The sequence below is a fragment of the Brachyhypopomus gauderio genome, chromosome 7 (genome assembly GCF_052324685.1).
Source record: "Brachyhypopomus gauderio isolate BG-103 chromosome 7, BGAUD_0.2, whole genome shotgun sequence".
Lineage (NCBI taxonomy): Eukaryota > Metazoa > Chordata > Actinopteri > Gymnotiformes > Hypopomidae > Brachyhypopomus > Brachyhypopomus gauderio.
In genome coordinates this window covers 29,608,338-29,632,880 of record NC_135217.1, presented here as the reverse complement: position 1 = coordinate 29,632,880, position 24,543 = coordinate 29,608,338, and the positions used below count along the sequence as shown (strand labels likewise).

The 24,543-nt window shown below is 44.3% G+C and overlaps 3 protein-coding genes across 6 annotated transcripts; all 3 read left to right on the top strand.

Moving 5' to 3' along the window:
• Positions 1-1,403: 1,403 nt before the first annotated feature.
• Positions 1,404-10,986, top strand: rnf144b (ring finger protein 144B). Of its 4 annotated transcripts, none has more exons than XM_077013079.1 (8): positions 1,404-1,592; positions 5,521-5,731; positions 6,339-6,443; positions 8,133-8,193; positions 9,234-9,438; positions 9,579-9,723; positions 9,826-9,915; positions 10,313-10,986. In XM_077013079.1, exons 2-8 carry the CDS (start codon positions 5,603-5,605, stop codon positions 10,487-10,489), a joined length of 912 nt encoding a protein of 303 aa, XP_076869194.1. In that variant the 5' UTR covers positions 1,404-1,592; positions 5,521-5,602; the 3' UTR covers positions 10,490-10,986. The 4 variants fall into 4 exon arrangements, with proteins under 4 accessions (XP_076869194.1, XP_076869195.1, XP_076869197.1 ...); XM_077013080.1 differs by having other exon boundaries at positions 1,404-1,708; XM_077013082.1 differs by having other exon boundaries at positions 1,410-1,547.
• Positions 10,987-11,169: 183 nt separating this feature from the next.
• Positions 11,170-16,346, top strand: LOC143519527 (xylose isomerase-like). Its single transcript, XM_077013078.1, has 14 exons — positions 11,170-11,393; positions 11,744-11,820; positions 12,449-12,521; positions 12,883-12,998; positions 13,154-13,179; positions 13,292-13,429; positions 13,668-13,777; positions 13,897-13,992; positions 14,078-14,161; positions 14,313-14,439; positions 14,605-14,710; positions 14,823-15,005; positions 15,526-15,600; positions 15,913-16,346. Exons 1-14 carry the CDS (start codon positions 11,273-11,275, stop codon positions 15,994-15,996), a joined length of 1,416 nt encoding a protein of 471 aa, XP_076869193.1. The 5' UTR covers positions 11,170-11,272; the 3' UTR covers positions 15,997-16,346.
• Positions 16,347-16,801: 455 nt separating this feature from the next.
• sqlea (squalene epoxidase a) lies at positions 16,802-23,921 on the top strand. The gene is made up of 11 exons (XM_077013077.1): positions 16,802-17,348; positions 17,871-18,132; positions 18,474-18,651; positions 19,269-19,365; positions 19,823-19,936; positions 21,299-21,470; positions 21,569-21,664; positions 22,193-22,335; positions 22,567-22,663; positions 22,987-23,074; positions 23,184-23,921. The coding sequence occupies exons 1-11, from the start codon at positions 17,073-17,075 to the stop codon at positions 23,374-23,376; spliced, it is 1,716 nt and encodes a 571-aa protein (XP_076869192.1). The 5' UTR covers positions 16,802-17,072; the 3' UTR covers positions 23,377-23,921.
• The last annotated feature ends 622 nt before the right edge of the window (positions 23,922-24,543 follow it).

Here is a 24,543-nt window from a genome sequence, read left to right as displayed (position 1 = left end):
AAGTCCTGCTCCACCTCCCATTAAATGCCTGATTTGATATTTGATATAATATGGTGTAAAAACGGGCTGCTATATCTGATCATCACAACACTCACCCCTGACCTCTCAGGGTGTTAATTAAAGGCCTGGTTTAGCCATCAGCTGTGGGAGGCAGGAGTGTGGATGGTGTTGCACAGTCCCTGGCACATCCATAGCTAAAATAAATAAACAAATAACACCCCCCCCACACACACACACACACACAAACACACACAGTAAAATACATGAATGAATCCACTGTTATTGAGGTTGTGAGAAAGAAATATATTCTCTTCAAGACCACTGAGTGCAGGGGTTATGGTTCTCAAGGTCTTCCAATTTATTTCTCCTTATAGGGTTATTTATAGAACGTTAATAGCTCTCAAAATAGCAACAGACCAGCAACTTAAGAGTAATATTTAAACAGGATATCAAATAAATGATAGCATAAAAGATATCATATATAATCCCTAAAGGTAGGCTGTATCTCTCTCACTGTTTTGCTCTACACACTCTCGATTTTCTACAAATAATTTCATTACTTGTGCAAAAACGCAGGACCAGAAACAGCTGAACTGATCAGTTTTTCTTTTCATTGATTTTTCATTTCAGTTTTTCATCTTTTCGTTTTATTTTCGTGTTTCACCATACATCAGACACATGTGTTTTTATAGAAAAGACAAGTTCAATTTGTAGTTAGCAATTAGAAACTAATAAACTCAGATTAAAAGGACTGTCCCTATAGCCTTGTCAGGCCTACAGGCGGTCTTGCTTCCTGTCTTCTTCATCTGATATTATATCACCGAGAAACTGAGTGAAATGATTGATTGCTAAACGCTTGGCCGACAGCAGCCACCCATATTATGCCGAGTACCTCCGCTGCTGCTATTCGACTCACTAAACGATGTTGGCTCGCATTAGAAGCCCGCTAACCGGCCACGCGAGACGGCCGAGTTGTCCTGAGGCTTGCACGACCGTTTCCAAGCGACAATATTATCTAGAAACAGACATTTCGCAACTGAAATTTGATCTTTACCGCCATCTGCTGGTTATATAATAATTTGTAGAGGCGCAGCATCTGGTACTAAAAGTCTAAAATTCTCATTCGTTTCATTATTAAATACATACCTTAGTAAATTAGCATTTTTAATATTTTTTGTTAGAAACTAAACTCTGGTGATTACTCTATATATATATATATATATATATATATATATATATATATATATATATATATATATATATATATATATATACACACACACACACACACACACACACACATATACATACATAATTTTTTTATTACAATATTAAACATTAAGATATATTGCTGTGAACTGCCAGTACAGAGACGATGACCACAGGAATAAATGTTCATCAGCCCGCCAGCCTCCCTGCACACAGCGGAGGAAGCAGGAGGCGCCCCTGCACCGTTGATCAGCCCGAGTGCGGACAGTGCGCCCTGGGCACCATGACGAAGGGTCCCTCGGAACCGTGCGGGGTGACCGAACCCGCTCGACACTGAGGTGAAGGTGCCTGACTGTTTGGAGGTGACAGGACGAGTTTGCAAGGTGAATGTGTGTTGTTCGTTCCCGTCCAAACGCTCGTTGACTGCGGTATCCTGTAATAACCCGAGGGGAACGTACAATCTTACAGCCTGTGTGCGGGTTTCTGTGCGTGTGCGACAGTAGGTGATTTCTTATTGTAAAATTATGTTTCTGCCTTGATATAATCTAATAGATTAACCAATATGAATCCACGATATTTTGAATTAGACAAACTTCCATACGTGACAAAAGATAACTTACAACAGTTATTTTACTGCGGACATACGTGGAGCAGAATCATACCAGAACACGAACTATATTTAGCGTATTGCTAGAATGATTAAGCTTTATTATTTACTAAAAGGGCTTTACCAGCTTAAAGTCTTATGTAGAGCCTGTGATTTTTTAAAATCTCGGTAGGTATAACACTGTAACTAGTTCTCTTTGTTTATTACAATTTTAAGAAGTCAGTATTGGACTAGGCTATACTATCCCAGTCAAACTTCTGCGACAATATATTTTGTGTCAAACAAGGGATTTCACTACAGTTTTTTATACATATGCTACACTGTTTTTGCAGTATGCTACGTAAAATAAAGAAAGGTTTGCCGTTCTTTCTTGGTGTTGCAAAACAGTGTGTGTTGTTTGTTTTGTGATGGTCCATTGTTGTGCTAATGGACGAGGTTATCTTAAAAGCATAGCACATCACACACTTCTGAATACACACCCACAACCACAGACTTCCGCCCCCATCACGTCCCTGTGAGCTACGACGTGACTGAAACAAGGGAAACGGCATTCATGACACCACTGACCGCGAACGTATCATTAAATGTCATTTCATTATTTTATTAGTAAGTAAATTAATGCCAAGTTCAGTGCAGCGCGGTTCAAGAACGGCACAGCAATTGAGCAACAGCGTAAAGTGGCGTCCTGGACACGTTTGGTTAGTAATGGTGGTGGAGACATGCCCACGTTTAGAGCTGTGGTGTTGGGTTGGTGATGGTGGTGGAGACATGCCCACGTTTAGAGCTGTGGTGTTGGGTTGGTGATGGTCGTGGAGACATGCCCACGTTTAGAGCTGCGGTGTTGGGTTGGTGATGGTGATGGAGACATGCCCACGTTTAGAGCTGTGGTGTTGGGTTGGTGATGGTCGTGGAGACATGCCCACGTTTAGAGCTGTGGTGTTTGGTTGGTGATGGTCGTGGAGACATGCCCACGTTTAGAGTTGTGGTGTTTGGTTGGTGATGGTCGTGGAGACATGCCCACGTTTAGAGCTGTGGTGTTGGGTTGGTGATGGTCGTGGAGACATGCCCACGTTTAGAGCTGCGGTGTTGGGTTGGTGATGGTCGTGGAGACATGCCCACGTTTAGAGCTGTGGTGTTGGGTTGGTGATGGTCGTGGAGACATGCCCACGTTTAGAGCTGTGGTGTTGGGTTGGTGATGGTCGTGGAGACATGCCCACGTTTAGAGCTGTGGTGTTGGGATGGTGATGTCGTGGAGACATGTCCAGGTGTTGGTTTGGTGATGGTCGTGGAGACATGCCCAGGTGTTGGGTTGGTGATGGTCGTGGAGACATGCCCACGTTTAGAGCTGCGGTGTTGGGTTGGTGATGGTCGTGGAGACATGCCCACGTTTAGAGCTGTGGTGTTGGGATGGTGATGTCGTGGAGACATGTCCAGGTGTTGGTTTGGTGATGGTCGTGGAGACATGCCCAGGTGTTGGGTTGGTGATGGTCGTGGAGACATGCCCATGTTTAGAGCTGCGGTGTTGGGTTGGTGATGGTCGTGGAGACATGCCCACGTTTAGAGCTGCGGTGTTGGGTTGGTGATGGTCGTGGAGACATGCCCAGGTGTTGGGTTGGTGATGTCGTGGAGACATGCCCACGTTTAGAGCTGTGGTGTTGGGTTGGTGATGTCGTGGAGACATGCCCAGGTGTTGGGTTGGTGATGGTCGTGGAGACATGCCCATGTTTAGAGCTGTGGTGTTGGGTTGGTGATGTCGTGGAGACATGCCCACGTTTAGAGCTGTGGTGTTGGGATGGTGATGTCGTGGAGACATGCCCAGGTGTTGGGTTGGTGATGGTCGTAGAGACATGCCCAGGTGTTGGGTTGGTGATGTCGTGGAGACATGCCCACGTTTAGAGCTGTGGTGTTGGGTTGGTGATGTCGTGGAGACATGCCCAGGTGTTGGGTTGGTGATGGTCGTGGAGACATGCCCATGTTTAGAGCTGTGGTGTTGGGTTGGTGATGTCGTGGAGACATGCCCACGTTTAGAGCTGTGGTGTTGGGATGGTGATGTCGTGGAGACATGCCCAGGTGTTGGGTTGGTGATGGTCGTGGAGACATGCCCAGGTGTTGGGTTGGTGATGTCGTGGAGACAAGCCCATGTTTAGAGCTGCTGTGTTGGGTTGGTGATGGTCGTGGAGACATGCCCACGTTTAGAGCTGTGGTGTTGGGTTGGTGATGTCGTGGAGACATGCCCAGGTGTTGGGTTGGTGATGGTCGTGGAGACATGCCCATGTTTAGAGCTGCGGTGTTGGGTTGGTGATGGTCGTGGAGACATGCCCACGTTTAGAGCTGTGGTGTTGGGTTGGTGATGTCGTGGAGACATGCCCACGTTTAGAGCTATGGTGTTGGTTACGTCGATGTGACCGTGCATGTGGACATTAGCGAGCCCACCGTTCCTATTGTGCAGGAAGCTTTGAACACTTCACTCCTTACTTTGAATACGCTGAACATGTTTTTTTTTTATCGAACTACTACTGTATAATTATTAATAATTTAAACACAATGCATCTTTTCCAGGATTTCACAGTGGTCATATGTGTGTGATCTATTTTAGAGTAGGGTATTTCCTTTATGCCAATAATATGCTTAATAGCATAGAGCCGGAGCCGGGGGTTAAGATTGTAGGGTCTTGCTTGCTAGTTAGTTGTACTGGCACTTTACAGGTATAGCAGGTTTCCTTGGTTACAATCCATATGCAAATGAACAGGCATAATCAACAAACCACTGAATACAATGACATAGGTTTTATTTAGGAGATGGAGGAGGGGGAAATACCATTTGATTTACCAATCTAAAAATATTAAATACTATTTGATCACTTAGCAGGGCAAAAACACAGCTTTGAGTGATGGTGGTTACCATACCGATTTAATATGACTTTTTGAGTGACGGCGGGTACCATGGTGATCAGACACGACTCTGCCTGTCCATGTTGAGCCCTGATGCAAGTATCTCTGGGTGTGGGTGAATCTGAGCACATTTAATCTGGCTGGATTATGTACTGTTTATCTTATTTACGTTGACAGGTTGATATGAATGTCTGTTCAGGTTGTTCTACCTCTTCTCTCTAGCAGTTTGACTGTATGTTTAAACCATTGAATAATTTTGTGCTCTAAAGAGTTTCTCTGAAATGGCTTTTTGCCCCAGTTAACTAGCTACATATACACTGGAGTCATGTATAGGAGCTCAGTAGCAGTTGGAGTTAATGAAACACACAGTATAGACATCCATTCCTGCTCTATACAACACAGTCACTAGATTTTAAATCACTCTCCTCCTTAGCAAGTGAAACACCGACATCATGAAAACTAGACAAACTGGACCAAAAACCTGAAGACAATGACAATTGGTTTTGTTGAACAGCCATGATTAAAGGCCCGATTTAGATTAAAGGCTCATGGCCTTAGTCATTAGTCATTTCAGCAAGGTAATTACCAAATACTATGGTCAGAATTCCATACGGCACTCATTATTATTATACACACATGCTATGAAGATGATTCATATTGCATTTACTAACCTGGCATTCACACACACACACACACACACACACACACACACACACACACACACACACACACACACACACACACACCTGCCAACTGTCCATCACGGCTGTTCTATAACCTTCCTTCATTGCACTCTTTCCCTGTGCCCTTCAGGAAAATGAAAGCCTTCCCTGCCCCCGTTCCCAGACCGAGGGACTGAACTGCTGCAGGCCCACAGGCAGACGCGGCCTGCAGCATGGCCGACAGCCCCAGCCCCTCTGTCCTGACCGCGGCCGGGACGGTGTACTGTAAGCTGTGTCTGAGCGAGTGTCCCGCGTCAGACGTGAGCCACCTGCACTCCTGCGACTGTGTGTTCTGCACGCGGGTAAGAATCCGACACCGCACCCCGCCCCCCCCCAGCGGGTCTGAGGGGCGCTGAAGGCTTCGTGGAGTTCTCCCCATCACACACTATTCCCCCTTAAACACAAATGCTTAATTTCACAAAAGGAAACACACGTACGGCCCCGCCCACACATGTGCCACTCCCACATACACGCCCACGCCGCACCCATGCCCGCACCTGCAGAGAGTTGGGAGTGTTTGGATGTTAAACTCTTCGACTGTTCCCCTACCATTCAAGGTCAAGAGGACCACAATAACAAAAGCACTGTGGTGTCGTGTCTTACACAACTAGGGTGTTCCCTTTTCCACCTCCCCCTTCCCCACCCAAGTGTAACCATGCGGTTGACGCCACAGGACAATCAAACAGGTTACACCGCGTGACTCCTCTGAGAGGTCACAAACACAGCAGTCTCTGTTTGGTTGACAAAATGCAAATGGAGTTAATATTAACCGCGAGGTATAGACAGTGCGGTTTAAATTCAATACACTCGTTCCTCTTTTTTAATGGCTATTTATTTTTATTTCCCGGCTTGAACTGGTTACACCCTTAGTCATTAAAGAGGTCGGTGCAATGTGTTTCCTGATTTCAGTGTTTGCGTCAGTATGTGCAACTGGCCATACAGAGCGGGGCAGGAGCTCCTGTTACGTGCCCTGACCTGGCCTGCCAGCACGCAGGAGTTCTGCTGGACTCGGAGGTACACACATGCTCACATACACACAGTACAGACACACACACACACACACACACACACACACACACACACACACACACACACACACACACACACACACTCTCAGAGTGTACACATGCTTACACAGAGCCGCTACACCGAAGAATCTCGTACTCCATATAGCCAAACAACCAAATCTGTTTATCTGAAACCTCATGAGTACGTTTTCGGTATGAACATTTGATCCAAAGCTAAGATACACTTCTTAATTCACAGTATAAAGTGCAAAAGGTAATTGGTGCATATGTGTTTTCACTTAATTTCCTATGAAATCACATACAAACAGCTTGCCTTCCTTTGCAATATACACTCACCAGCACATCCATGATGTGAATCTCCCGTTCCACCACATCCCAAAGGTGCTCTATTGGATTGAGATCTGGTGACTGTGGAGGCCATTAGAGTACAGTGAACAGAAACCAGTCTGAAAGGATTCGTGCTTTATGACATGGTGCTATCCTGCTGGAAGTAGCCATCAGAAGATGGTACACTGTGGTCATAAAGGGATGGACATGGTCAGCAACAATACTCAGGTAGACTGTGGTCATAAAGGGATGGACATGGTCAGCAACAATACTCAGGTAGACTGTGGTCATAAAGGGATGGACATGGTCAGTAACAATACTCAGGTACACTGTGGTTATAAAGGGATGGACATGGTCAACAATACTCATGTACGCTGTGGCGTTGACATGATGTTCATTTGGTACTAATGGGCCCAAAGTGTGCCAGGAAAATATCCCCCACACCATTGTACCAGCACCACCAGCCTGAACCGTTGATACAAGGCAGGATGGATCCATGCTTTCATATTGTTGATGCCAAATTCTGACCCTACCATCCGAATGTCGCATCAGAAATCGAGACTCATTAGAGCAGACAACATTTTTCCAATCTTCTATTGTCCAATTTTGGTGAGCCTGTGTGAATTGTAGCCTCAGTTTCCTGTTCTTAGCAGACAGGAGTGGCACCCGTTATGGTCTTCTACTGCTGTAGCCCATCCACCTCAAGGTTCGACATGTTGTGTGTTCAGAGATGCTCTTCTGCATGTCTCGGTTAGAACGACTGGTTATTTGAGTTACTGTTGCTGTTTTATCAGCTCGAACCAGTCTGGCCATTCTCCTCTGACCTCTGGCATCAACAAGGTATTTGCGCACACAGAACTGCCACTCACTGGATATTTTCTCTTTTTCTGACCATTCTCTGTAAACCCTAGAGATGGTCGTGCGTGAAAATCCCAGTACATCAGCAGTTTCTGAAATACTCAAACCAGCCCGTCTGGCACCAACAAACATGCCACATTCAAAGTCACATAAATCACCTTTCTTCTCCATTTTGATTCTCGGTTTGAACTGCAGCAGATCGTCTTGGTCATGTCTACATGCCTAAATGCATTGTGTTGCTACCATGTGATTGGCTGATTCGACATTTGCGTTAATGAGCAGTTGGACAGGTGTACCTAATAAAGTGGCCGGTGAGTGTACACTGCAAAGCAGTTCAAGGTCAGGCAAACGAGTCAGTACACAAATGGCCCATTACAAAGGGCGGGGCCACTTTCTCCATTTCTGAGGCACAAAGCTTTGCTTTGGTCAGCAAAGCTGTGCTGCTCTACTTGCTGTGGGTCCTGACTTATTAATTCCCTTGTTCACACAGATCGCCTCTTTTACAACTGCTGATCAAGCAGAGCTTTACCAGCGTCTCAGATTTGAACGAGGTATGTGTGTGTGCGTGCATGTGTACATGTTCTCAGTCTGGGTCTTAATTATTAAAAAGCGGATCACAGAACCCACACAAGGCCTCATTGTGTTGCGGTCCAAGGCAAATCTGTTGTCCTCTCTGATGTCCTGACCCTCCTCCTTTTATTCTTCAGAAGGCCACCACTGTATCTCAGAGGCTGGGGCAGGGAGTTCATGCTAAACAAACTGATGCACTTGAAATCTAGCCTGCCACTGGCATTACACTGGCAGTCCTACAATGCCACAGACTGCTTCTCCACTCTGTAGTACCCCAGAAAATATACTGTCATTTTCAACCTTCAGACGTAAGAATCCTAATGTTAGTTTGAACCTCATATGTTTCCAGCAGATATTTAAACAGCGCTCATGTTTGAGTAGCTGCCACTCCGCTCATTATCTGACAGACCAAATTTCACAGCACAAGCAGAATCGTGTGGGCGGAGCAGCTCTGCGGTCTCGGCCCGGTTGCCAAATCCCACGTCATTCCCCACATTATGTACTTAACAAAACTACCACCGAAAAGACAACGAGCTCTTTCAGAGTGGCGAAGCTGAGGAATTTCCATTGGCCTCCCTGCTGCCAGTGCTGGGCTTCCTGCTTGATCTGGCCAGTGACATGATAAGCTGATCATATCAGATGATCAGTGAACTGATGAGATGGGGCGAACGGATCAGATCACATCAACTGCAGATCCCGGGAGAACAAATTGGCCAGTGCTGGTTGAGAGACATTTTGGGAGGTCCCGAGAGCGCTTCCAAGTTTGTAGTCTGGAAAACGCAAGTGGCACGATCAGCACATAGATGAATGTGAGGAGGAGCGTGTCGATGGTCATGCTGGCTAGCTAATCTTGGTAGCATTTGTGGTCAAGCTACTACTTAATTTGTGAATAAGTGAATTGGCATTTCAAAATGCTCCCTATTAACATACCCCTTGCTCCCTTTCTCTCTCTCTCCTTTCCTCATTTTCTCACTCTCTTTCACTTCGTCCTTCCCTCTCTGACCCTAATTCTGTCTCTCAGGAGTTCAACTGGACCCCAATAAGGCTTGGTGCCCAATATTGGAATGTCAGGCAGTATGCAGTGTGTTGCCCACTGCCGAGGGCACACCTGTCCCCGTGTCCTGCCCCGAGTGCCACCTCGTCTTCTGCTGCACCTGCAGAGAACCATGGGAGGACGGCCACGCCTGCTCACAGCAGCCTCTAGTGGTGCCTCCAAGCAATGACAGGTCACTCTGACCCGCGTAGTTCACGAATGAATGCATTTAGGCTAATAAAAGAGATTCTGTTCAAAGTTCTGTGTCACAGCACTGTAGTGTCACTGTGTCACTATGCTGTAGTGACCACATCTTCCGTGTGCCATGCACAGCGGGGAGCCACACGCCCACACCGAGCCGCCCATCAAGCAGTGCCCCAGGTGCGGGGTGTACATCGAGCGGAACCAGGGCTGCGCCCAGATGCTCTGCAAGAGCTGCAAGCACACGTTCTGCTGGTACTGCCTGCAGAACCTGGACGTGCGTGCTCCTCTAATTCTCCATCTCAGGAGGCTTTAATACGGCACAAACTGCAGCATCTGTAGTCACGAACACGCTTTGTGTGTTTGGTTTGTTTTGCAGGGAGACATTTTCCTTCGACACTACGATAAAGGCCCGTGCCGTAATAGGTTGGGCCATTCCAGAGCTTCCGTCATGTGGAACAGGACACAGGTACACCGTTCCTTCTGCGGTTAATATCTGCACACAGTGCAGGGTTAATATTTTCTCAGTTACCACGCAAATATATGACTTATTGTAAATACCACCAATGTGCACCCAGTTATACGAGATGCAATTCATCACTGAATTCAGAGGTGCTGGATAATGAGGTGATCTGATGAAGATAATAAAAATAGACCAAAAAAGTGGACTGGTCTCTTATGTTGCAATAACCACAACCACTGATATGATTTACAGTTCTGTAGCAAATTCATGACGGATGCTGTAGTTTTATTTAGTTTGTTGCCATCTTTCCATGAGAGTCCCATAAGGAGAGACCTGACCTGACGCTCGCGTGGACACGTTTTGGTCACTGTCTATAGCTGTGCTCCGTTTGTGCCGCGCGCAGGTGGCCGGTATCCTGCTCGGTGTCAGCATCATCGTGCTGGTGACGTCGCCTCTGCTACTGCTGGTGTCGCCCTGCATCTTGTGCTGCATGTGCAAGCCATGCCGCAGGACGAAAGATAAAAAAAAGAAAAAGAAGACGACGAAGAGAGAGCAGAAACCATCGGATACCAAAGCATAGTGTCCTTTAAAAAAAAAAAAAAAAAAAAAAGCATTGCTTGCACTCTACCGCCACCTACAGTTCTGTAGCGCTATCGTGTGCCAAAAGCCAGTGTGGTTAACCAGGTGCAAAAGTGCCTCGCTGTCCCGTGCCTGGTGTTTGATGGTTTTGGTTAGCCTTTCATCTTCTTATGCAAATAAACAAATTATGTTTATTTAGTACACAACAGCAAATATACAAAACATCTGCTCATACTGTGCCATGAAAACTGCATTGTTTTAAAAAGAAAACGACAGGCTGTAACTAACCAGTAGGCCTATGCGTAGCCCATTGTCAAATTCTCTAGAGATTTCATTGTTTTTCTGAACCCCCTCCCCACACACTTTTTTGTAGTCTACTGTAATCTATGTACATAAATGTATTATGGATGTGGATACTTTCCTGTGTTTTTACGTTTTATGTTGATTTTCCGGCATTTGTATTACACAATGAAATAAATACCTGTACCAAGCGGTGAATTGTGTTTGAACATAGATTTCACATTACATTGTTGAATATTATCATTAAAATGTATACTTTAGAAAGTATGTAGTATGTAGGGTACCTAATATTCTACTTGTTGGACGCCACGTTGACGTCAAGATATCGCGGGATCCTTCGAGACACAAAAGTTTTGTTAGTTTTTTTTATTCTGGAATAATGACAAACGTTACATGGAAATACAACAAGTCAATGGAAAGACTGAAGAGTATGTGCGTGGACATGCAACATATTTCCGCACTACCCAAAGTGGGCGACTGATATATGAACCCAGCACGATCAGAGCGACACCTTGTGGCCAACATCGACTTTAAGGGGGTGTTGCAAGTCAAAAAAGTGAATACAACGAAGCTCGCCATGTCCACAAACGAAGAATTCTTCACAGGTAAATAGAAACATGTAGGAGTTTTGAGGTTTTTATCTATACTTTATTTCTGGTCGTCAAACTGCACGCTGAAAAAGTTGCATCAGAATCTATATATTTCTTTTTGCAAATCTGGAACTGCTCCATGTTATTTCTGTCGTTTTTTAACGATTGCTCGGTAATTGTATGAGAATGAACTTTGCACGCTGACATTGTAGTTTATTTTACGAGGTTTCTTCAATGTTTTCGGGTTGCTCTGTGAAGTAGGCTAACTGAGACAGCATAGTTGACTTAGCTAGCATACTTCTGCACTAGTGCATTAAGTATAACGGACGACTGTTCATTTAATTATTTTTGTTATTATTTTAAAGGGATCTCGAAGATTCCCTATGTACCTGACGCCGGTGCACATGAAGTGCTGTGTTTCAAACATTACAATGCAAGTGAGGTAGGTGGTGTGCACGAGAGCACTTCAGTCACGCGCCCCCTCTCTCGCGCTCCACAAGGCAGGACAATATAACTGCTCTCAAAATGTAAACAGTATATTGTAATAGGACATCTTGCACAGCTGATGAGGAACGACGATGTAGAGATATTCAAACCTGACGTGCATGCGGTTTCCAAAGAAACAAGACGTTTCAGACAGAGGTCCTTCATCACCTGTAAACAAAATATTATTAAAACAAATAAATTGTCAGCTCCTCCTAGAAATTCAGAAAACTTCAGACACTTTTCTTGTCCAGCTGGACCCCTGTCCAAAATGTCCTGTTTCTCTGGAAACTGTGCAAAATTTTGAATCTCTATGCTTACTGTTGTATCTATGTATGTATGAATATGTGTGTGTGTGTGTGTGCGTGCGTGTGTGTGTGACTGTGTGTGTGTATAATTACACCTCATTCATAGTTATATAGAAATGTTCACATGAGCTGCTAGAAGATTAGCCCAATGGGTTAGTGTTTGAGGGGACACTAGACTGACATGGAGACTTCATATCAAAAGTGAAGTAAGCAGCCTGCCACTGACCAGTCCATTTTTAACTGAGTCCCTCGGTTCACCGAAGCACTTCTCATCCGCAGGTTTTGCTGGGCAGGACGATGGAGGACTGGCTCCGTTTTTCCGTGTGTTACTGGCACTCCTTCTGTGGAACTGGTAAGACATCCCCATGACTACAGATGAGCTGCTAGACGTGCCCTGGAGCAAACGGTCGACCCTCACATCTCCCTCAGACGACGCTCGGCGTTCGCCAGGCAGAGCCGCGGTGCCAAAGCCGTGCGAATGAACGAACATTAGGCATCGGCTGCACTCTGGGGGCGCGGCCCAGCTGCCAGACGGGGAGACCTGCCCTGCTGGAGACCTTCTGTACATATAAAATAGCTGTTTTGCAGGGAGGGGTAGGCGGGTGGTTGGACCAGTTAAGACACAGTGGAATTGTGAGTGATGTCTGCACACGAACCTGTTTTGTGATACTGACATGACCCCGGGTGTCATCTGGCTCCTCCCTGGGGGTAAGGGGCCGACCCGTTTGGTTCTGCCACCATCCGCAGGCCGTGGGACGAGGGGGACAGCGACATGGAGCGGGCCAAGAAGAGACTCAGCGCTGCCTTCGAGTTCTTCACTAAACTCGGTGTAAGGCGAAAAACAGACTTTGTGGCTTTTTAGGACGTTTTCAAAACAGTGTCTACTTCCTTCCAAAGTATTCTTAAATGGAAGTACATATATGTAAGGTTATATACAATGGAAAGATACAGACAAACAGGTGACTGCTTTATTTTTGATTCTAGGTGAAATACTACACTTTTCATGACAGGTAACCATAACTGTAACCCTAACCTAGATATGTAGGTATGTACACGAATCACCCAGGAGTGTATCAAGAGCTTTGCTCCAACTTATTACTGGATAACAATGTTGCATTTCAGGGATATGGCCCCTGAGGGCCGCACTCTGGTGGAATCCAACAAGAATTTGGATGAGGTGACTGATCTGGCTGTTCAGTTTCAGAAGCAGACAGGGGTTAAAGTGCTTTGGATGACGTGCAACCTGTTTGCCCATCCCAGGTCAGTCCTGCAGTACCGCAACATTCCAATTGTAGTCCGTCTCTCTAATGACAGACTTCAGTTTCCAAAGGTTTTGGGGTATGAAAAACCTCACATACACATGCAGAAATGCATCAGGAAGGAAAATACTGTACTGTAAGTGCATGGTTGTTTTTCATGGTAATGTTGAACATTTACAAATGCTTGTGGGTCTCATTTAGTTCAGGAGAAACCTGATTGGGTTTGGTTACTTGTGCAGGTATATGAACGGAGCTGCCACTAACCCAGACTGCCATGTGCTTGCTTACGCTGGGGCCCAAGTGAAGAAAGGCCTGGAGATCGCCAAGAAGCTGAATGCTGAAAACTTTGGTGAGGCGCTTTAACGGTAGAAAATCGTCATTACACCCCTTTTAGAATATAACTATGAATAGCACGTGGGACACGGTGTGCAGAAGGTTGCGTCAACCTTTATTCTCCTGTGCCTGCAGTGTTCTGGGGAGGCCGGGAGGGTTTCATGTCCTCACTCAACACAGACGTGGGGGCGGAGCTGAAGCACATGGCCTGCTTCTTCAGAATGGCTGTCGGTACAAAGAAGTTTTGGGGTCTGTTTCGATTGTTGTTGAGTCAAGGTTTGTTGCCCAAGGATGATGACCTTTGTCTCAACTGTAGCATACAAAGAGAAGATCGGCTTGAAGTGCCAATTTCTCATAGAGCCTAAGCCGAAAGAACCGTGCAAGCACCAGTATGACTATGGTAAGAAACATTGCCTTCTTTAAAGGAGAAGGATGTCAAGTTTTATATTAAAGGGGAGTGAAGAAATAAATGTAAAAAAAGATCTTAACTTTAGAAAACCTGTGGATGGCATCAAACTCAAATGACACATCAGTATTGTTCATTTTGTCAGATGCAATGAGCGTTATTGGCTTTTTGAAGCACTTCGGACTGGACAAAGACTTCAAACTTAACATTGAGCCCAATCACACTACTCTGGCGGGGCATTCATATGAACACGACATCATCATGGCCTCTGTGTAAGGCCTCTTTATCTATTGCAAATTATTTAGATTTTGGGTGCTGTGTACGAGCTTATGTCATTTGTGTGTGTGTGTGTGTGTGTGTGTGTGTGTGTGTGTGTGTGTGTGTGTGTGTGTGTGTGTGTGTGTGTGTGTGTGTGTGTGTGTGTGTGTTTTGTGCAGATTTGGTATGCTTGGTTCTGTGGACTCAAACACCGGGTCCCCTGATTTGGGCTGGGACACAGACCAGTTCCCCATGGACATCCGTAACACGACCCTGGTGATGAAGGTGACCTATAAAACACTGCACACACTCTAGACTGAGTCTCCATACCTTCAGCTCAGAGGGTTTGTAGGTTGTCAGCCTGAAGCGAAATGTGCTTTGGGCCCCAAACCCCCAGGCTATCATTGATCAGGGAGGCTTGCAGCCCGGAGGCCTAAATTTTGACGCCAAAGTTCGGAGGGAGTCGACTGACCTGGAGGACTTGTTCATCGCTCACATCGCTGCCATGGATACCTTCGCTAGAGGGCTTAGAAACGCCGTCAAGATGGTTGAGGAGGGACACCTGCAAAACATGCTAAGGGTAACTATGGTTACTGTTAAAGTAACCATAGCACACTTTTATTATTAATTAGATAGCCATACACACCTGATTATGAGTCCAGTTAGCATTTATAAAGCCAGATTATTATTAGGTGTGTGTGTGTGTGTGTGTGTGTGTGTGTGTGTGTGTGTGTGTGTATATATATATATATATATATATATATATATATATATATATATATATATATATATAATCTCCATATCCACTTCTCAACAAATATTATTTGAGTGGTAGGTCCTCCACACATTAATGAAGGGCTAACAGACAGCTTTCACAGATTCTCCATGGCAACAGTCTGTAACATTACTCCTGTATGGTGAACTAATGAGGTAGTTGTGTCCAGGAAAGGAGCACGTGAGTGCAATTGTATTTATTATAATGGCACGAGATAGTTTAACATCTTATTCTGTTTATATTTACAATAATGCTTTAATCTTTGTAATTAATAATATTTAAAATAATATAATAAAATAATATTGGTGCGGTTTGCTTTATGAAGGAACGCTACCTGAGCTTCAGCAATGGGATTGGTCAGAAGGTGGAAGAAGGCGGGGCCTCTCTGGAAGACTTGGAAGTAAGACATTATTTCATGCATTAGGCCACCTGCAATGCCTTTGCAGACATGGGCCCTATCCACATGGAACACCCATAGACAAGATATTGGTCTGTGACCTTAGGATGTTCACTCTGGTAACCATTGGCATTGGTGTCTTAGTTAACAGTCAAGTACACACAGTGTACATAGATGTGTCTGTGCTTATATGCATGGACAGCTTATATGTATGGCAGTTGTTTTTTTGATATACCGTCACACAGCAGTCAGCTGTGATGGCCTGAGTCATATGTGTTCATATGATAATGTACATATAATTTTATTTTTTTACAGGAGTTTATCAAGCAAAACGGAGAGCCGAAATTAACATCAGGCAAACAAGAAAAATATGAAGCCGTGTTCAGCCATTACGTGTGACTCTCCAGTGACACCCAGTGATATAATGCACACTTCCTGATTATGAATTTAGGGGCTGATTTATATCCTGTAGAAATGTGTTACAGGAAATCTTAAATGTTTGGACAAGGACTACTGTGGTACAATCAGAAATGATCTGTTATCTAATTTTTAGGCTGGTTTTCTGAACATGGATTAATCCGTAGACTGGGTATAAAGTGCACTGCCAGTGGTAAATCTTCAATGAAAATTGTCTTGAGTCCAGGTTTACTAATATCTGAATCTGTATCTGATCCTGGGGAGGGTGGCCCGTATGAATATTAAGGCCTACTTCGTTAAATTTAATGAACAGAAATAAAAAGTCATTATCAATAAATGATTATGCTTGTGTATTTAATTATTTAACCCCACAGCCCAATGACGTTAATTATACATTTAATTTGCATAAAAATGCATACGTAAATGTTCAAAAAGGGATCCAAATGGATCGAAAGAGAAGACTTAACGCTGCACTGTTCGAGGCGCGACCATTTCACATGGGTAAGTAAGCACCAGAGTATAAGATTTGACTGTAGAAGTCCAAAATGAGAGTCACACGGGCACATTCCGCACCTTTCAATGACATCACATCATACTACTACTCCTGCTGTCAGTTCCCCAACCAGCTACCTTGGATTGGCCAATGGCCAGATAGCGTGAGCTCTGCTCACCGGTTCATCACTAACGATTGGTTGGACTCTGGGCAAGAAGGCGGGACACAAGCGACTACAAACTGCAAGTGGATCCGTTTCTTCATTAGCATAAATTATTCAGCATCCTCGGAAAGTGTCGCGCCGACTCGAATGATCTGAACAGTCTGGAATCATTCTCAAATTCTAAGCGATTAAAAAGGTTTAGAACTATTCTTAACGTATACTAAGGAAGGAATAATATTTTGGTATCCTGAATATGAAAATGTCTTATTTTTAGACATTTTGGATTTTCTTTTTACTTTAATCTCAAATATCTGTCTACTGTTCACTTTTAATTTAATTCGTTTTAAAATATTTTTGTGCACGAAACTTTTCTTTACTTATTTTTACCTACATTTTTATACAATGTGGACATTTTTGGGTATAGCAAGTTTCACATATATTTACAAAAAATGCGACGCTCTGGTAACTTATGTTTCAACAGAACTGCTAGTTGCAGCAGTAGGTTTTATCACAGTTGGACTGCTGCTTACCTTTGGCAGGTATCGAGGTTCAACGCTGAAAGTGCCTCAGATTTTAAACTTGCCGCTGGACATCTTATCAGCGTTACCTTTAGCTAGTAAGATCTTCCCTAAATCAAACACTTCCAATATAAAGAGTGCGAGCGGGGCGAATAGAAAGGTAAGTTGTTTTTAAATGTATTGTAGACGTGTTTTCCACATGCTTACAGGTATTATACACGAAATTTAAGAGCCAGTGTTAAGGCCATTTGAAACAAAACCATATTTTGGTCGTTTAATGTCTTGTGCATGGATTGTAATCATGATAGGATTTGTCATTGATTTGTGCATTGCTTAGTTTCCAATCAACCGAATTAATACAAGCCCGCTCATATCACCGGGACAATCAACGTTGTTTTTGTTTTTGTGTGTTACGATAGTTTTAAACAAGAACTTGTATGATGTTTTTAACTTGCCAAAAGTCAGAGCTAAACACCACCGTTTGCATTGTGATATCTCCTCGTTTTAATTGTTTAATTAAATAGGGCCTTTGCATTTTATTAAATGAAATTACACCTAATACATAAAATTAAGTGTTTGACTCTGTTTAAACTTTTCTGGGTATGGTTTCTGTAGGTATTTACAATATCCAGTGTTGTCTCAGTGCTGTTTTTTCTTTTCCTCCCCATATAAACACAAATAGGGAGGTGCCAAGAGGAAGAGGGTGGGGCCTAAAGACTCGCACGCCACAGAAAGTGCCACAGGCCACACCTCCCCTCCTGGGCCAGATGCGGATGTCGTCATCGTGGGTGCCGGCGTGCTGGGGTCAGCCATGGCGGCCGTGTTGGCACGAGATGGCCGGAGGGTCACCGTAGTGGAGAGGGACCTGCAGGAGCCGGACAGAATCGTGGGAGAGCTGTTGCAGCCAGGAGGCTATCGGACACTCCGAGAGCTGGGCCTGGAAGGTTAGGGGACTCTCTTCACTCATACACGTGTTCTTCAGAGGGAACATGTCATCAAAGCTCAGACCATTTTATTTTGCTCATCAAAGAGAGACTTTTAACCATACTCGAAGAAAAATCTAATTACACATGCGTAAATCTCAGCAACATACTTTTGGTTCTTATTGGACACTGGTTTCTTCTCCTTCAGTGTGTCTCTTGCAGAAATGCAAATATGATGCAAAATATACAAGTGGCAGGTTAATATAATTAAAATAACAGGCTATCATCACAATAGTTTTTTTTCCCAGGCTCTGGGCTAAAAGTGGCTAACATTCATCATACTGGATGTTCTGTTCCTGCAGATGCTGTAGAGGGCCTGGATGCCCATGTGGTCCATGGCTACGTGGTCCATGACATGGAGAGCTGTTCGGAGGTGGAGATCCCCTACCCGCAACAGGAGGGCGGAGTTCAGAGCGGCCGCGCCTTTCGTTACGGTCGCTTCATCATGGGCCTGCGACGTGCTGCCCTCAAAGAACCCAAGTGAGCCTGTGATGAGCACCACATTCTCCCGCCTACGACTGTGTATGAGCTAAATCAGCCGGGCGAGTCTAAGAACACAGTTAGATCAATAGTCACGTAGGGCCAGAGCACAGACAGAGTCTCAGCTGAGATCGAACAGTGCTCGATTACACATGCACAAAATAGGTGAAATATGGCAGACTAAAGCACACAATCACATAACTATATAGGATGGCTCAGATGCAAAGATAATGTGTATTATTCTAATATAATAATATAGATATTTGAAAGTTCACTTTGTAAACCAGCAATCGCATAACGCTTCTGAAACTGTAAAGAACCTTACTTGTAACTGGTTCTATTGCTTAAGCAGGCCTTGAAGTGTCAAGATTCAACAGATTAAAAAGGAAATTCAGGTATATTAGCCACTCCCTTTCTGCACGGTGCTAGCTAGCCCATCCAAGTAGCACCCGAGTAACTCTATTAATAGATCCATAAAAATCCGATATTGTTCTTAAAACTGTTGTCATTAACCCTTTCATTTCTCACGCATAGTACTTCAGTGTCTGTGGAGAGCTTGTGTGTTTGTGACCTGACTGTAAACAGAAGAGTCTTTGACAGCCACGCGTTCTGTGCAGTGTGGCGCTGGTGGAGGGCACAGTGATCAGCCTGGATGAGGAGGACGGCTGTGTGACGGGGGTCCATTACAGGGAAAAGGAAAGTGGGATGATCAAGGTGAGCCCCCCCCCCCATCCCCATCCCCACGCGACCCCACATGCCTGAACGCTTAACCCTACTGAAACTCTAAACTAAACTAAAACCGTAACAGTAACAGTAACAAATATGACCTTTAATCTTTAGTGAATCTTTTTATAGCTGTAAAGATCCATTTATGGAATTGTCGTATATATATTTTTTCTTTTTTCTAATGTATTGTCAGAACCATTGAATCATTTAAAATATTCAGAACATGCTTACCAGTACAATAACATTTACTTTCAATAAAATAGATTTTAAACCCAAGTGTGCAGGTAATAACGCCTCCACAGGCAGAAAAGCCTGACTCCTTGGTGCATCTTTTGTTTATTTGGCGAGCATTGTGCTTGTTTAGCAGAGTGTTCCTTAGAAACAACACCCTTGTCCAGCAGAACAACCCTGCAGGGATTCTGGACTATTGTTTATGTCCCACCAGGAGATCCACGCTCCACTGACGATAGTTGCCGATGGCTGTTTCTCCAAATTCAGAAAGAACCTGGTGTCTGGGAAGGTCAAGGTGTCTTCCCATTTTGTTGGGTGCTTAATGAAGGTATGAAAAAGCATTGGCTGCAGTCCAATGCTTCCTAAGGAACGTTAAGAAGAATGAACACACAATTCGACTACAAAGCTGCCATTATGATTATATTCTAAATACTACATTAAATATGTTTACCGTGTTTCCACACTATGTATTAAAATTACTAATAGGGATGTCCCGATCCAGCTTTTTGAACTTCCGATCTGATACTGATATTTATTTGCACTTCCGATCCGATACCGATATCGGCCGATACCGGCCTATCCGAGCATGTATTAAAGTTTAAAGTTATTTAGCCAACTTACTTTGTTGTCAAACTCATGTTGAAAAGCGTTTTACTCTTGATAACAAGTAGCCAGCTGAATTAGGTGTGTTTGAATAATACACAATGGTTGGTAAGGAGAAACTGACCTGTTTATTTAGCAATTAATAAACTCAAAATAGACAAAATATTAAATAACAAACAGAAATAGCATCAGTAAACCAAGGATTAAAAAGCCACAAGTGCAAATAATATTGTAAATTATATTTAAAAAAAAAACACACAACCTGAGTGGAAAATAGTCTATTATTAACATTAACATTAACATCCATCAGTGCTCTTGAACAAGTGTAAACCAAAGCTTAAAAAAAATCCGTGCACATATCGTAAACTAATTAAAAGCAAAATGCCTTCTACTCCACACTTTGCTGCTCCATCCCCATCTATACACTCCCTTTAATTCAAACGTTTCTGCCAGTGTTAGTTGTGTAGGACCTTTCTTTTTGTCTTCGGTTTTCATTAGAAACTCGTCATGTTGTTTATGGTGGTATTTCGCTAAATGCTTGATTAGATTGGTGGTATTAAAAGTTCTTACAGCTTTACCACCACGCTTGACTTTACTGTGGCATATGTTGCACTCTACCTCTTCGTCTTTGTCATCCTTTAAGGTAAAATAATCCCACACAACTGACCGATAACTTCAAATTTACGGCGGTCCGAGATGCCACGGAGCTAAATTGGGGCAGAAACTACGCTCGTGTGTTGAAGGTGTGCTGGAAAATGCGGACCGGATTTTACTCTCACTAGCAAAAACTGGAATGGATTATCTAAATGGGTGCGCAGGAAAACCGGGATCGGACTTAAAAAAACTGGATCGGGAGTCTGGATCGGCATTTTCTCGTGTCTGCCGATCCGATACCGATACGCATTTTTTGCTAATATCGGCGGCCGATCCGATCCAAATATCGGATCGGGAGAACCCTAATTACTAATGTATGAAGCAAAATGTAAGGGAGCTTAAACTGTAAAGTTGTAAATAATGTCTTTCAGTTGTTTTCAGCTTGTCTGTATTTGTGATATATTGATGCGTGGTGTACTTTGTGCTGTTTAAGGACTGTCCGCAGTTTAAAGACCACCATGCAGAGCTGGTCTTGGCAGATCCAAGCCCAGTGCTGATCTACCAGATCTCCTCGAATGAGACCAGGGTTTTGGTGGACATCAGGGGCGAGATGCCCAGAGACCTCTCAGAATACATGGTGGAGAAAATCCACCCTCAACTCCCAGGTAAGCACGCACACACACACATATATATACATATATATCATATTTCCTTGCTTGTGTGGTCTCGTCAGTAATGGCCGTGTCTCCTTTTGCGACTGTAGAGCACCTCCAGGAACCCTTCATGGTCGCCCTGCAAAACGAGCGACTCAGGGTGATGCCTGCCAGCTTCCTGCCGCCTTCGCCAGTCAACAAACCAGGTAACTTCGGCATAGCGGTTGGGTCTGAGAACATTGGCCACAACTATATACCCAAGGACGATGCTCTACCTGTTTTAATCAGGAGGTCAAGGACATGTGCATGTAAAGCTCATGTGAAGCTCATGTGAAGCTCATGTAAAGCTCATGAGGAAACTTTTGTGGTATATTTACTCAATATAGACCTTCTGCTTACTCTCAGCCAAGTGTCCTAATGGTGTGACCAATAGCACGTTAACTTGAACAAATACTGTAAATGCAAATGGGCCTTAGAGGGGAGAGGCAATTTGAAAGCTTTAATGAAGGATTTAATGCGGTAAATTAGAGTTACCCTCATTTGGTCTTGAGGGACCCCAGCGCTACACGGTTTGGCATTTTTCCTGACACAACACAGCCCATTAAATTCATCATCAAATTATCAAACCCTCCATGAGCGGAGGCACAAGGGTCTGATCAGAGACCCGCTGACGTGAGGACAGTAAGGAAGCAAAGGAACCCCAAAAAGTCCTTTTGCGTCTCTGGTTCCTGCAGGGGTCCTGCTGTTGGGAGACGCCTTCAACATGCGCCACCCGCTGACCGGGGGAGGGATGAGCGTTGTGGTCAATGACATCCGCATCTGGAGAGCCCTTCTCCGGAACATTCCTGATCTCTACGACGACTACGCCATGACGCAGGTAGAGCACCTACAGGCCATAGGTGTGCCCGGGACTAAATTTGAGGGTGTCGGAACAAACCTACACGTACTCTCTGGGTTGTGTAAGGTTTCTTCACCGTAGTGCACTTGTTGTAAGTTGCCCAGTGTATACATGAGGTTAGAAGTAAGCAGAGTAGCATGCAGCTATTGATACAGACCGCATCGGCAAAGTGATCGATCAGGATGGCCAATCCGATGTTCTCATCAACAGGCGAAGAAGAGATTTCACTGGGAGCGCAAGTCCTCGCACTCCTTTGTGGTGAACGTGCTGGCCCAAGCCTTGTACGAGCTTTTCGCCGCGACAGACGGTATGCCCGCCTCACCGAGATAAAACAGAACAGATTTTACAATTATGGCTGATTGCTGACAAATGCTAAGCACTACATTTATATTTCAAAATCAACTGGTCCCCACAGACTGATGAACAATCTGTACAAAGCAGTTCGCTGCAGTTGCATTTCTGTGTAATGAAATTTGTCAGCTATGCTGAGACTTGGAGTCACTCGGCTCGTGAGCATAACGGAAGACCTTCGGATTGAAATGTCTTAGTGCAGTGGCTTCTTGAGAGGGTTCTGATTCTGGAGATTTGATTACTGCATCAAACTCTGAGAACAATTATCCCTGTGTTCAGACTCTCTGCACCAGCTAAGACGAGCCTGCTTCCACTACTTCAAGCTGGGTGGCGAGTGCGTCAACGGACCCATCGGACTCCTGTCTGTGTGAGTGATTCAAACGCACACACAGGTCATTGGTTTCCCCGTCCCTTACAGAACCGTCTCGCCTGAAGCTTGAGAAAGTTGACTTGGGACCTGTGTTGTCTCTCTCCAGACTGACTCCCAAGCCCATGACTCTGATTGGACACTTCTTCGCCGTGGCCTTGTACGCAGTCTACTTCAGCTTCAGGTCGGAGTCGTGGCTGACAAAGCCGCGGGCGGTGCTGACCAGCGTCACCATCCTCTACCGTGCCTGCGCCATTTTGTTTCCCCTCATCTACTCGGAGCTCAAGTACCTGCTGTACTGAGATCAGTTGATGTGATCCGCTTGACAATCAGCCAGGCTGCTCCTTATTGCGTGTGCCTTTGATCTGATCTAATAAGTCAGATGAATTGGAGGTTTAGAGTTTTATATTTAAAACACGCACTGTCCTTTCAATAGTTGAATATTTCTAATGGTTGTCCTAATGGATAGAAACTTGTGTTTTGCTTATGAATAAAATATTTGGACTTGAAGAATTGTGCTATAAATCTACTCTGAAAGGATATCACATGTAAAATGCCTGCTGTTAAACTGGCATATAGGTTTTTTGGGTGCGTCAATCACCTTAAACTCCAGTACTCATGAAATTTGTGGGAAATATTTGTACGTTCAACTAAATGTATTATTGCTGTGTAGAGTCTATAAATAACATCCAGAAGACTGCAAATGCTATATTGTAAATATAAATATCCTGCTGGGTATGGCTCACTTGTGATCTTATATTTATGAAATCAGAATTAATTACTAAGTAATTAATTACTTAGTACTAGATTGATAGTACAAAAATGCTGATATTCAAAACTGCTGGACTTGTCTGCTGATTTCATGACTGTATAATAAAAGTCATTTGTAGAAATTCTGCTTTTAGTCATTGATTACACTTTGGGGCAGCTTAATCATCGTCCCCAAAGAAAACGTCCACAAGGTGGCGCTCTTACGCTCGTGAGTAAAGGCGCAGCAGTACCCGCACTGCTGCAGCTGAAGGAGTCTGAAGCGGTCTACTAACAGCTTACTGTGAAGTTTAGACATGCCAAGACGTCTCATTCACATAATACAACAAACTGAAAGCATTACGGATGAGTAGTCAGTAATCCACAGGCATGCTGAAAAATGTCTTTATGCAAGTAAACACAAGCTACTTATTATAAACTTCGTCTGGCTTTGTACAGTGGTGGTACATTTTGGTATCTAAGGGCTCTCTGCCCATTTCGCCGTCTGGTTCTGACTACTATCTCATGAGCTGATCCCAACCAGCACGACCAGGTAGGCCAGCTGTGTTTTGGACTCTGTGGTCATGATGCCTCTCCAGATCCTTCCACAAGAGCGAGCGTCTGGGCCCCTCTACCTCCGGCTCGATCTGCCAAGGGAAATAGGGCCACGGGGTGGCGGAGGGATACGCCTGCATGGCCTCGAAGGTGATGCGCGGTCCTGG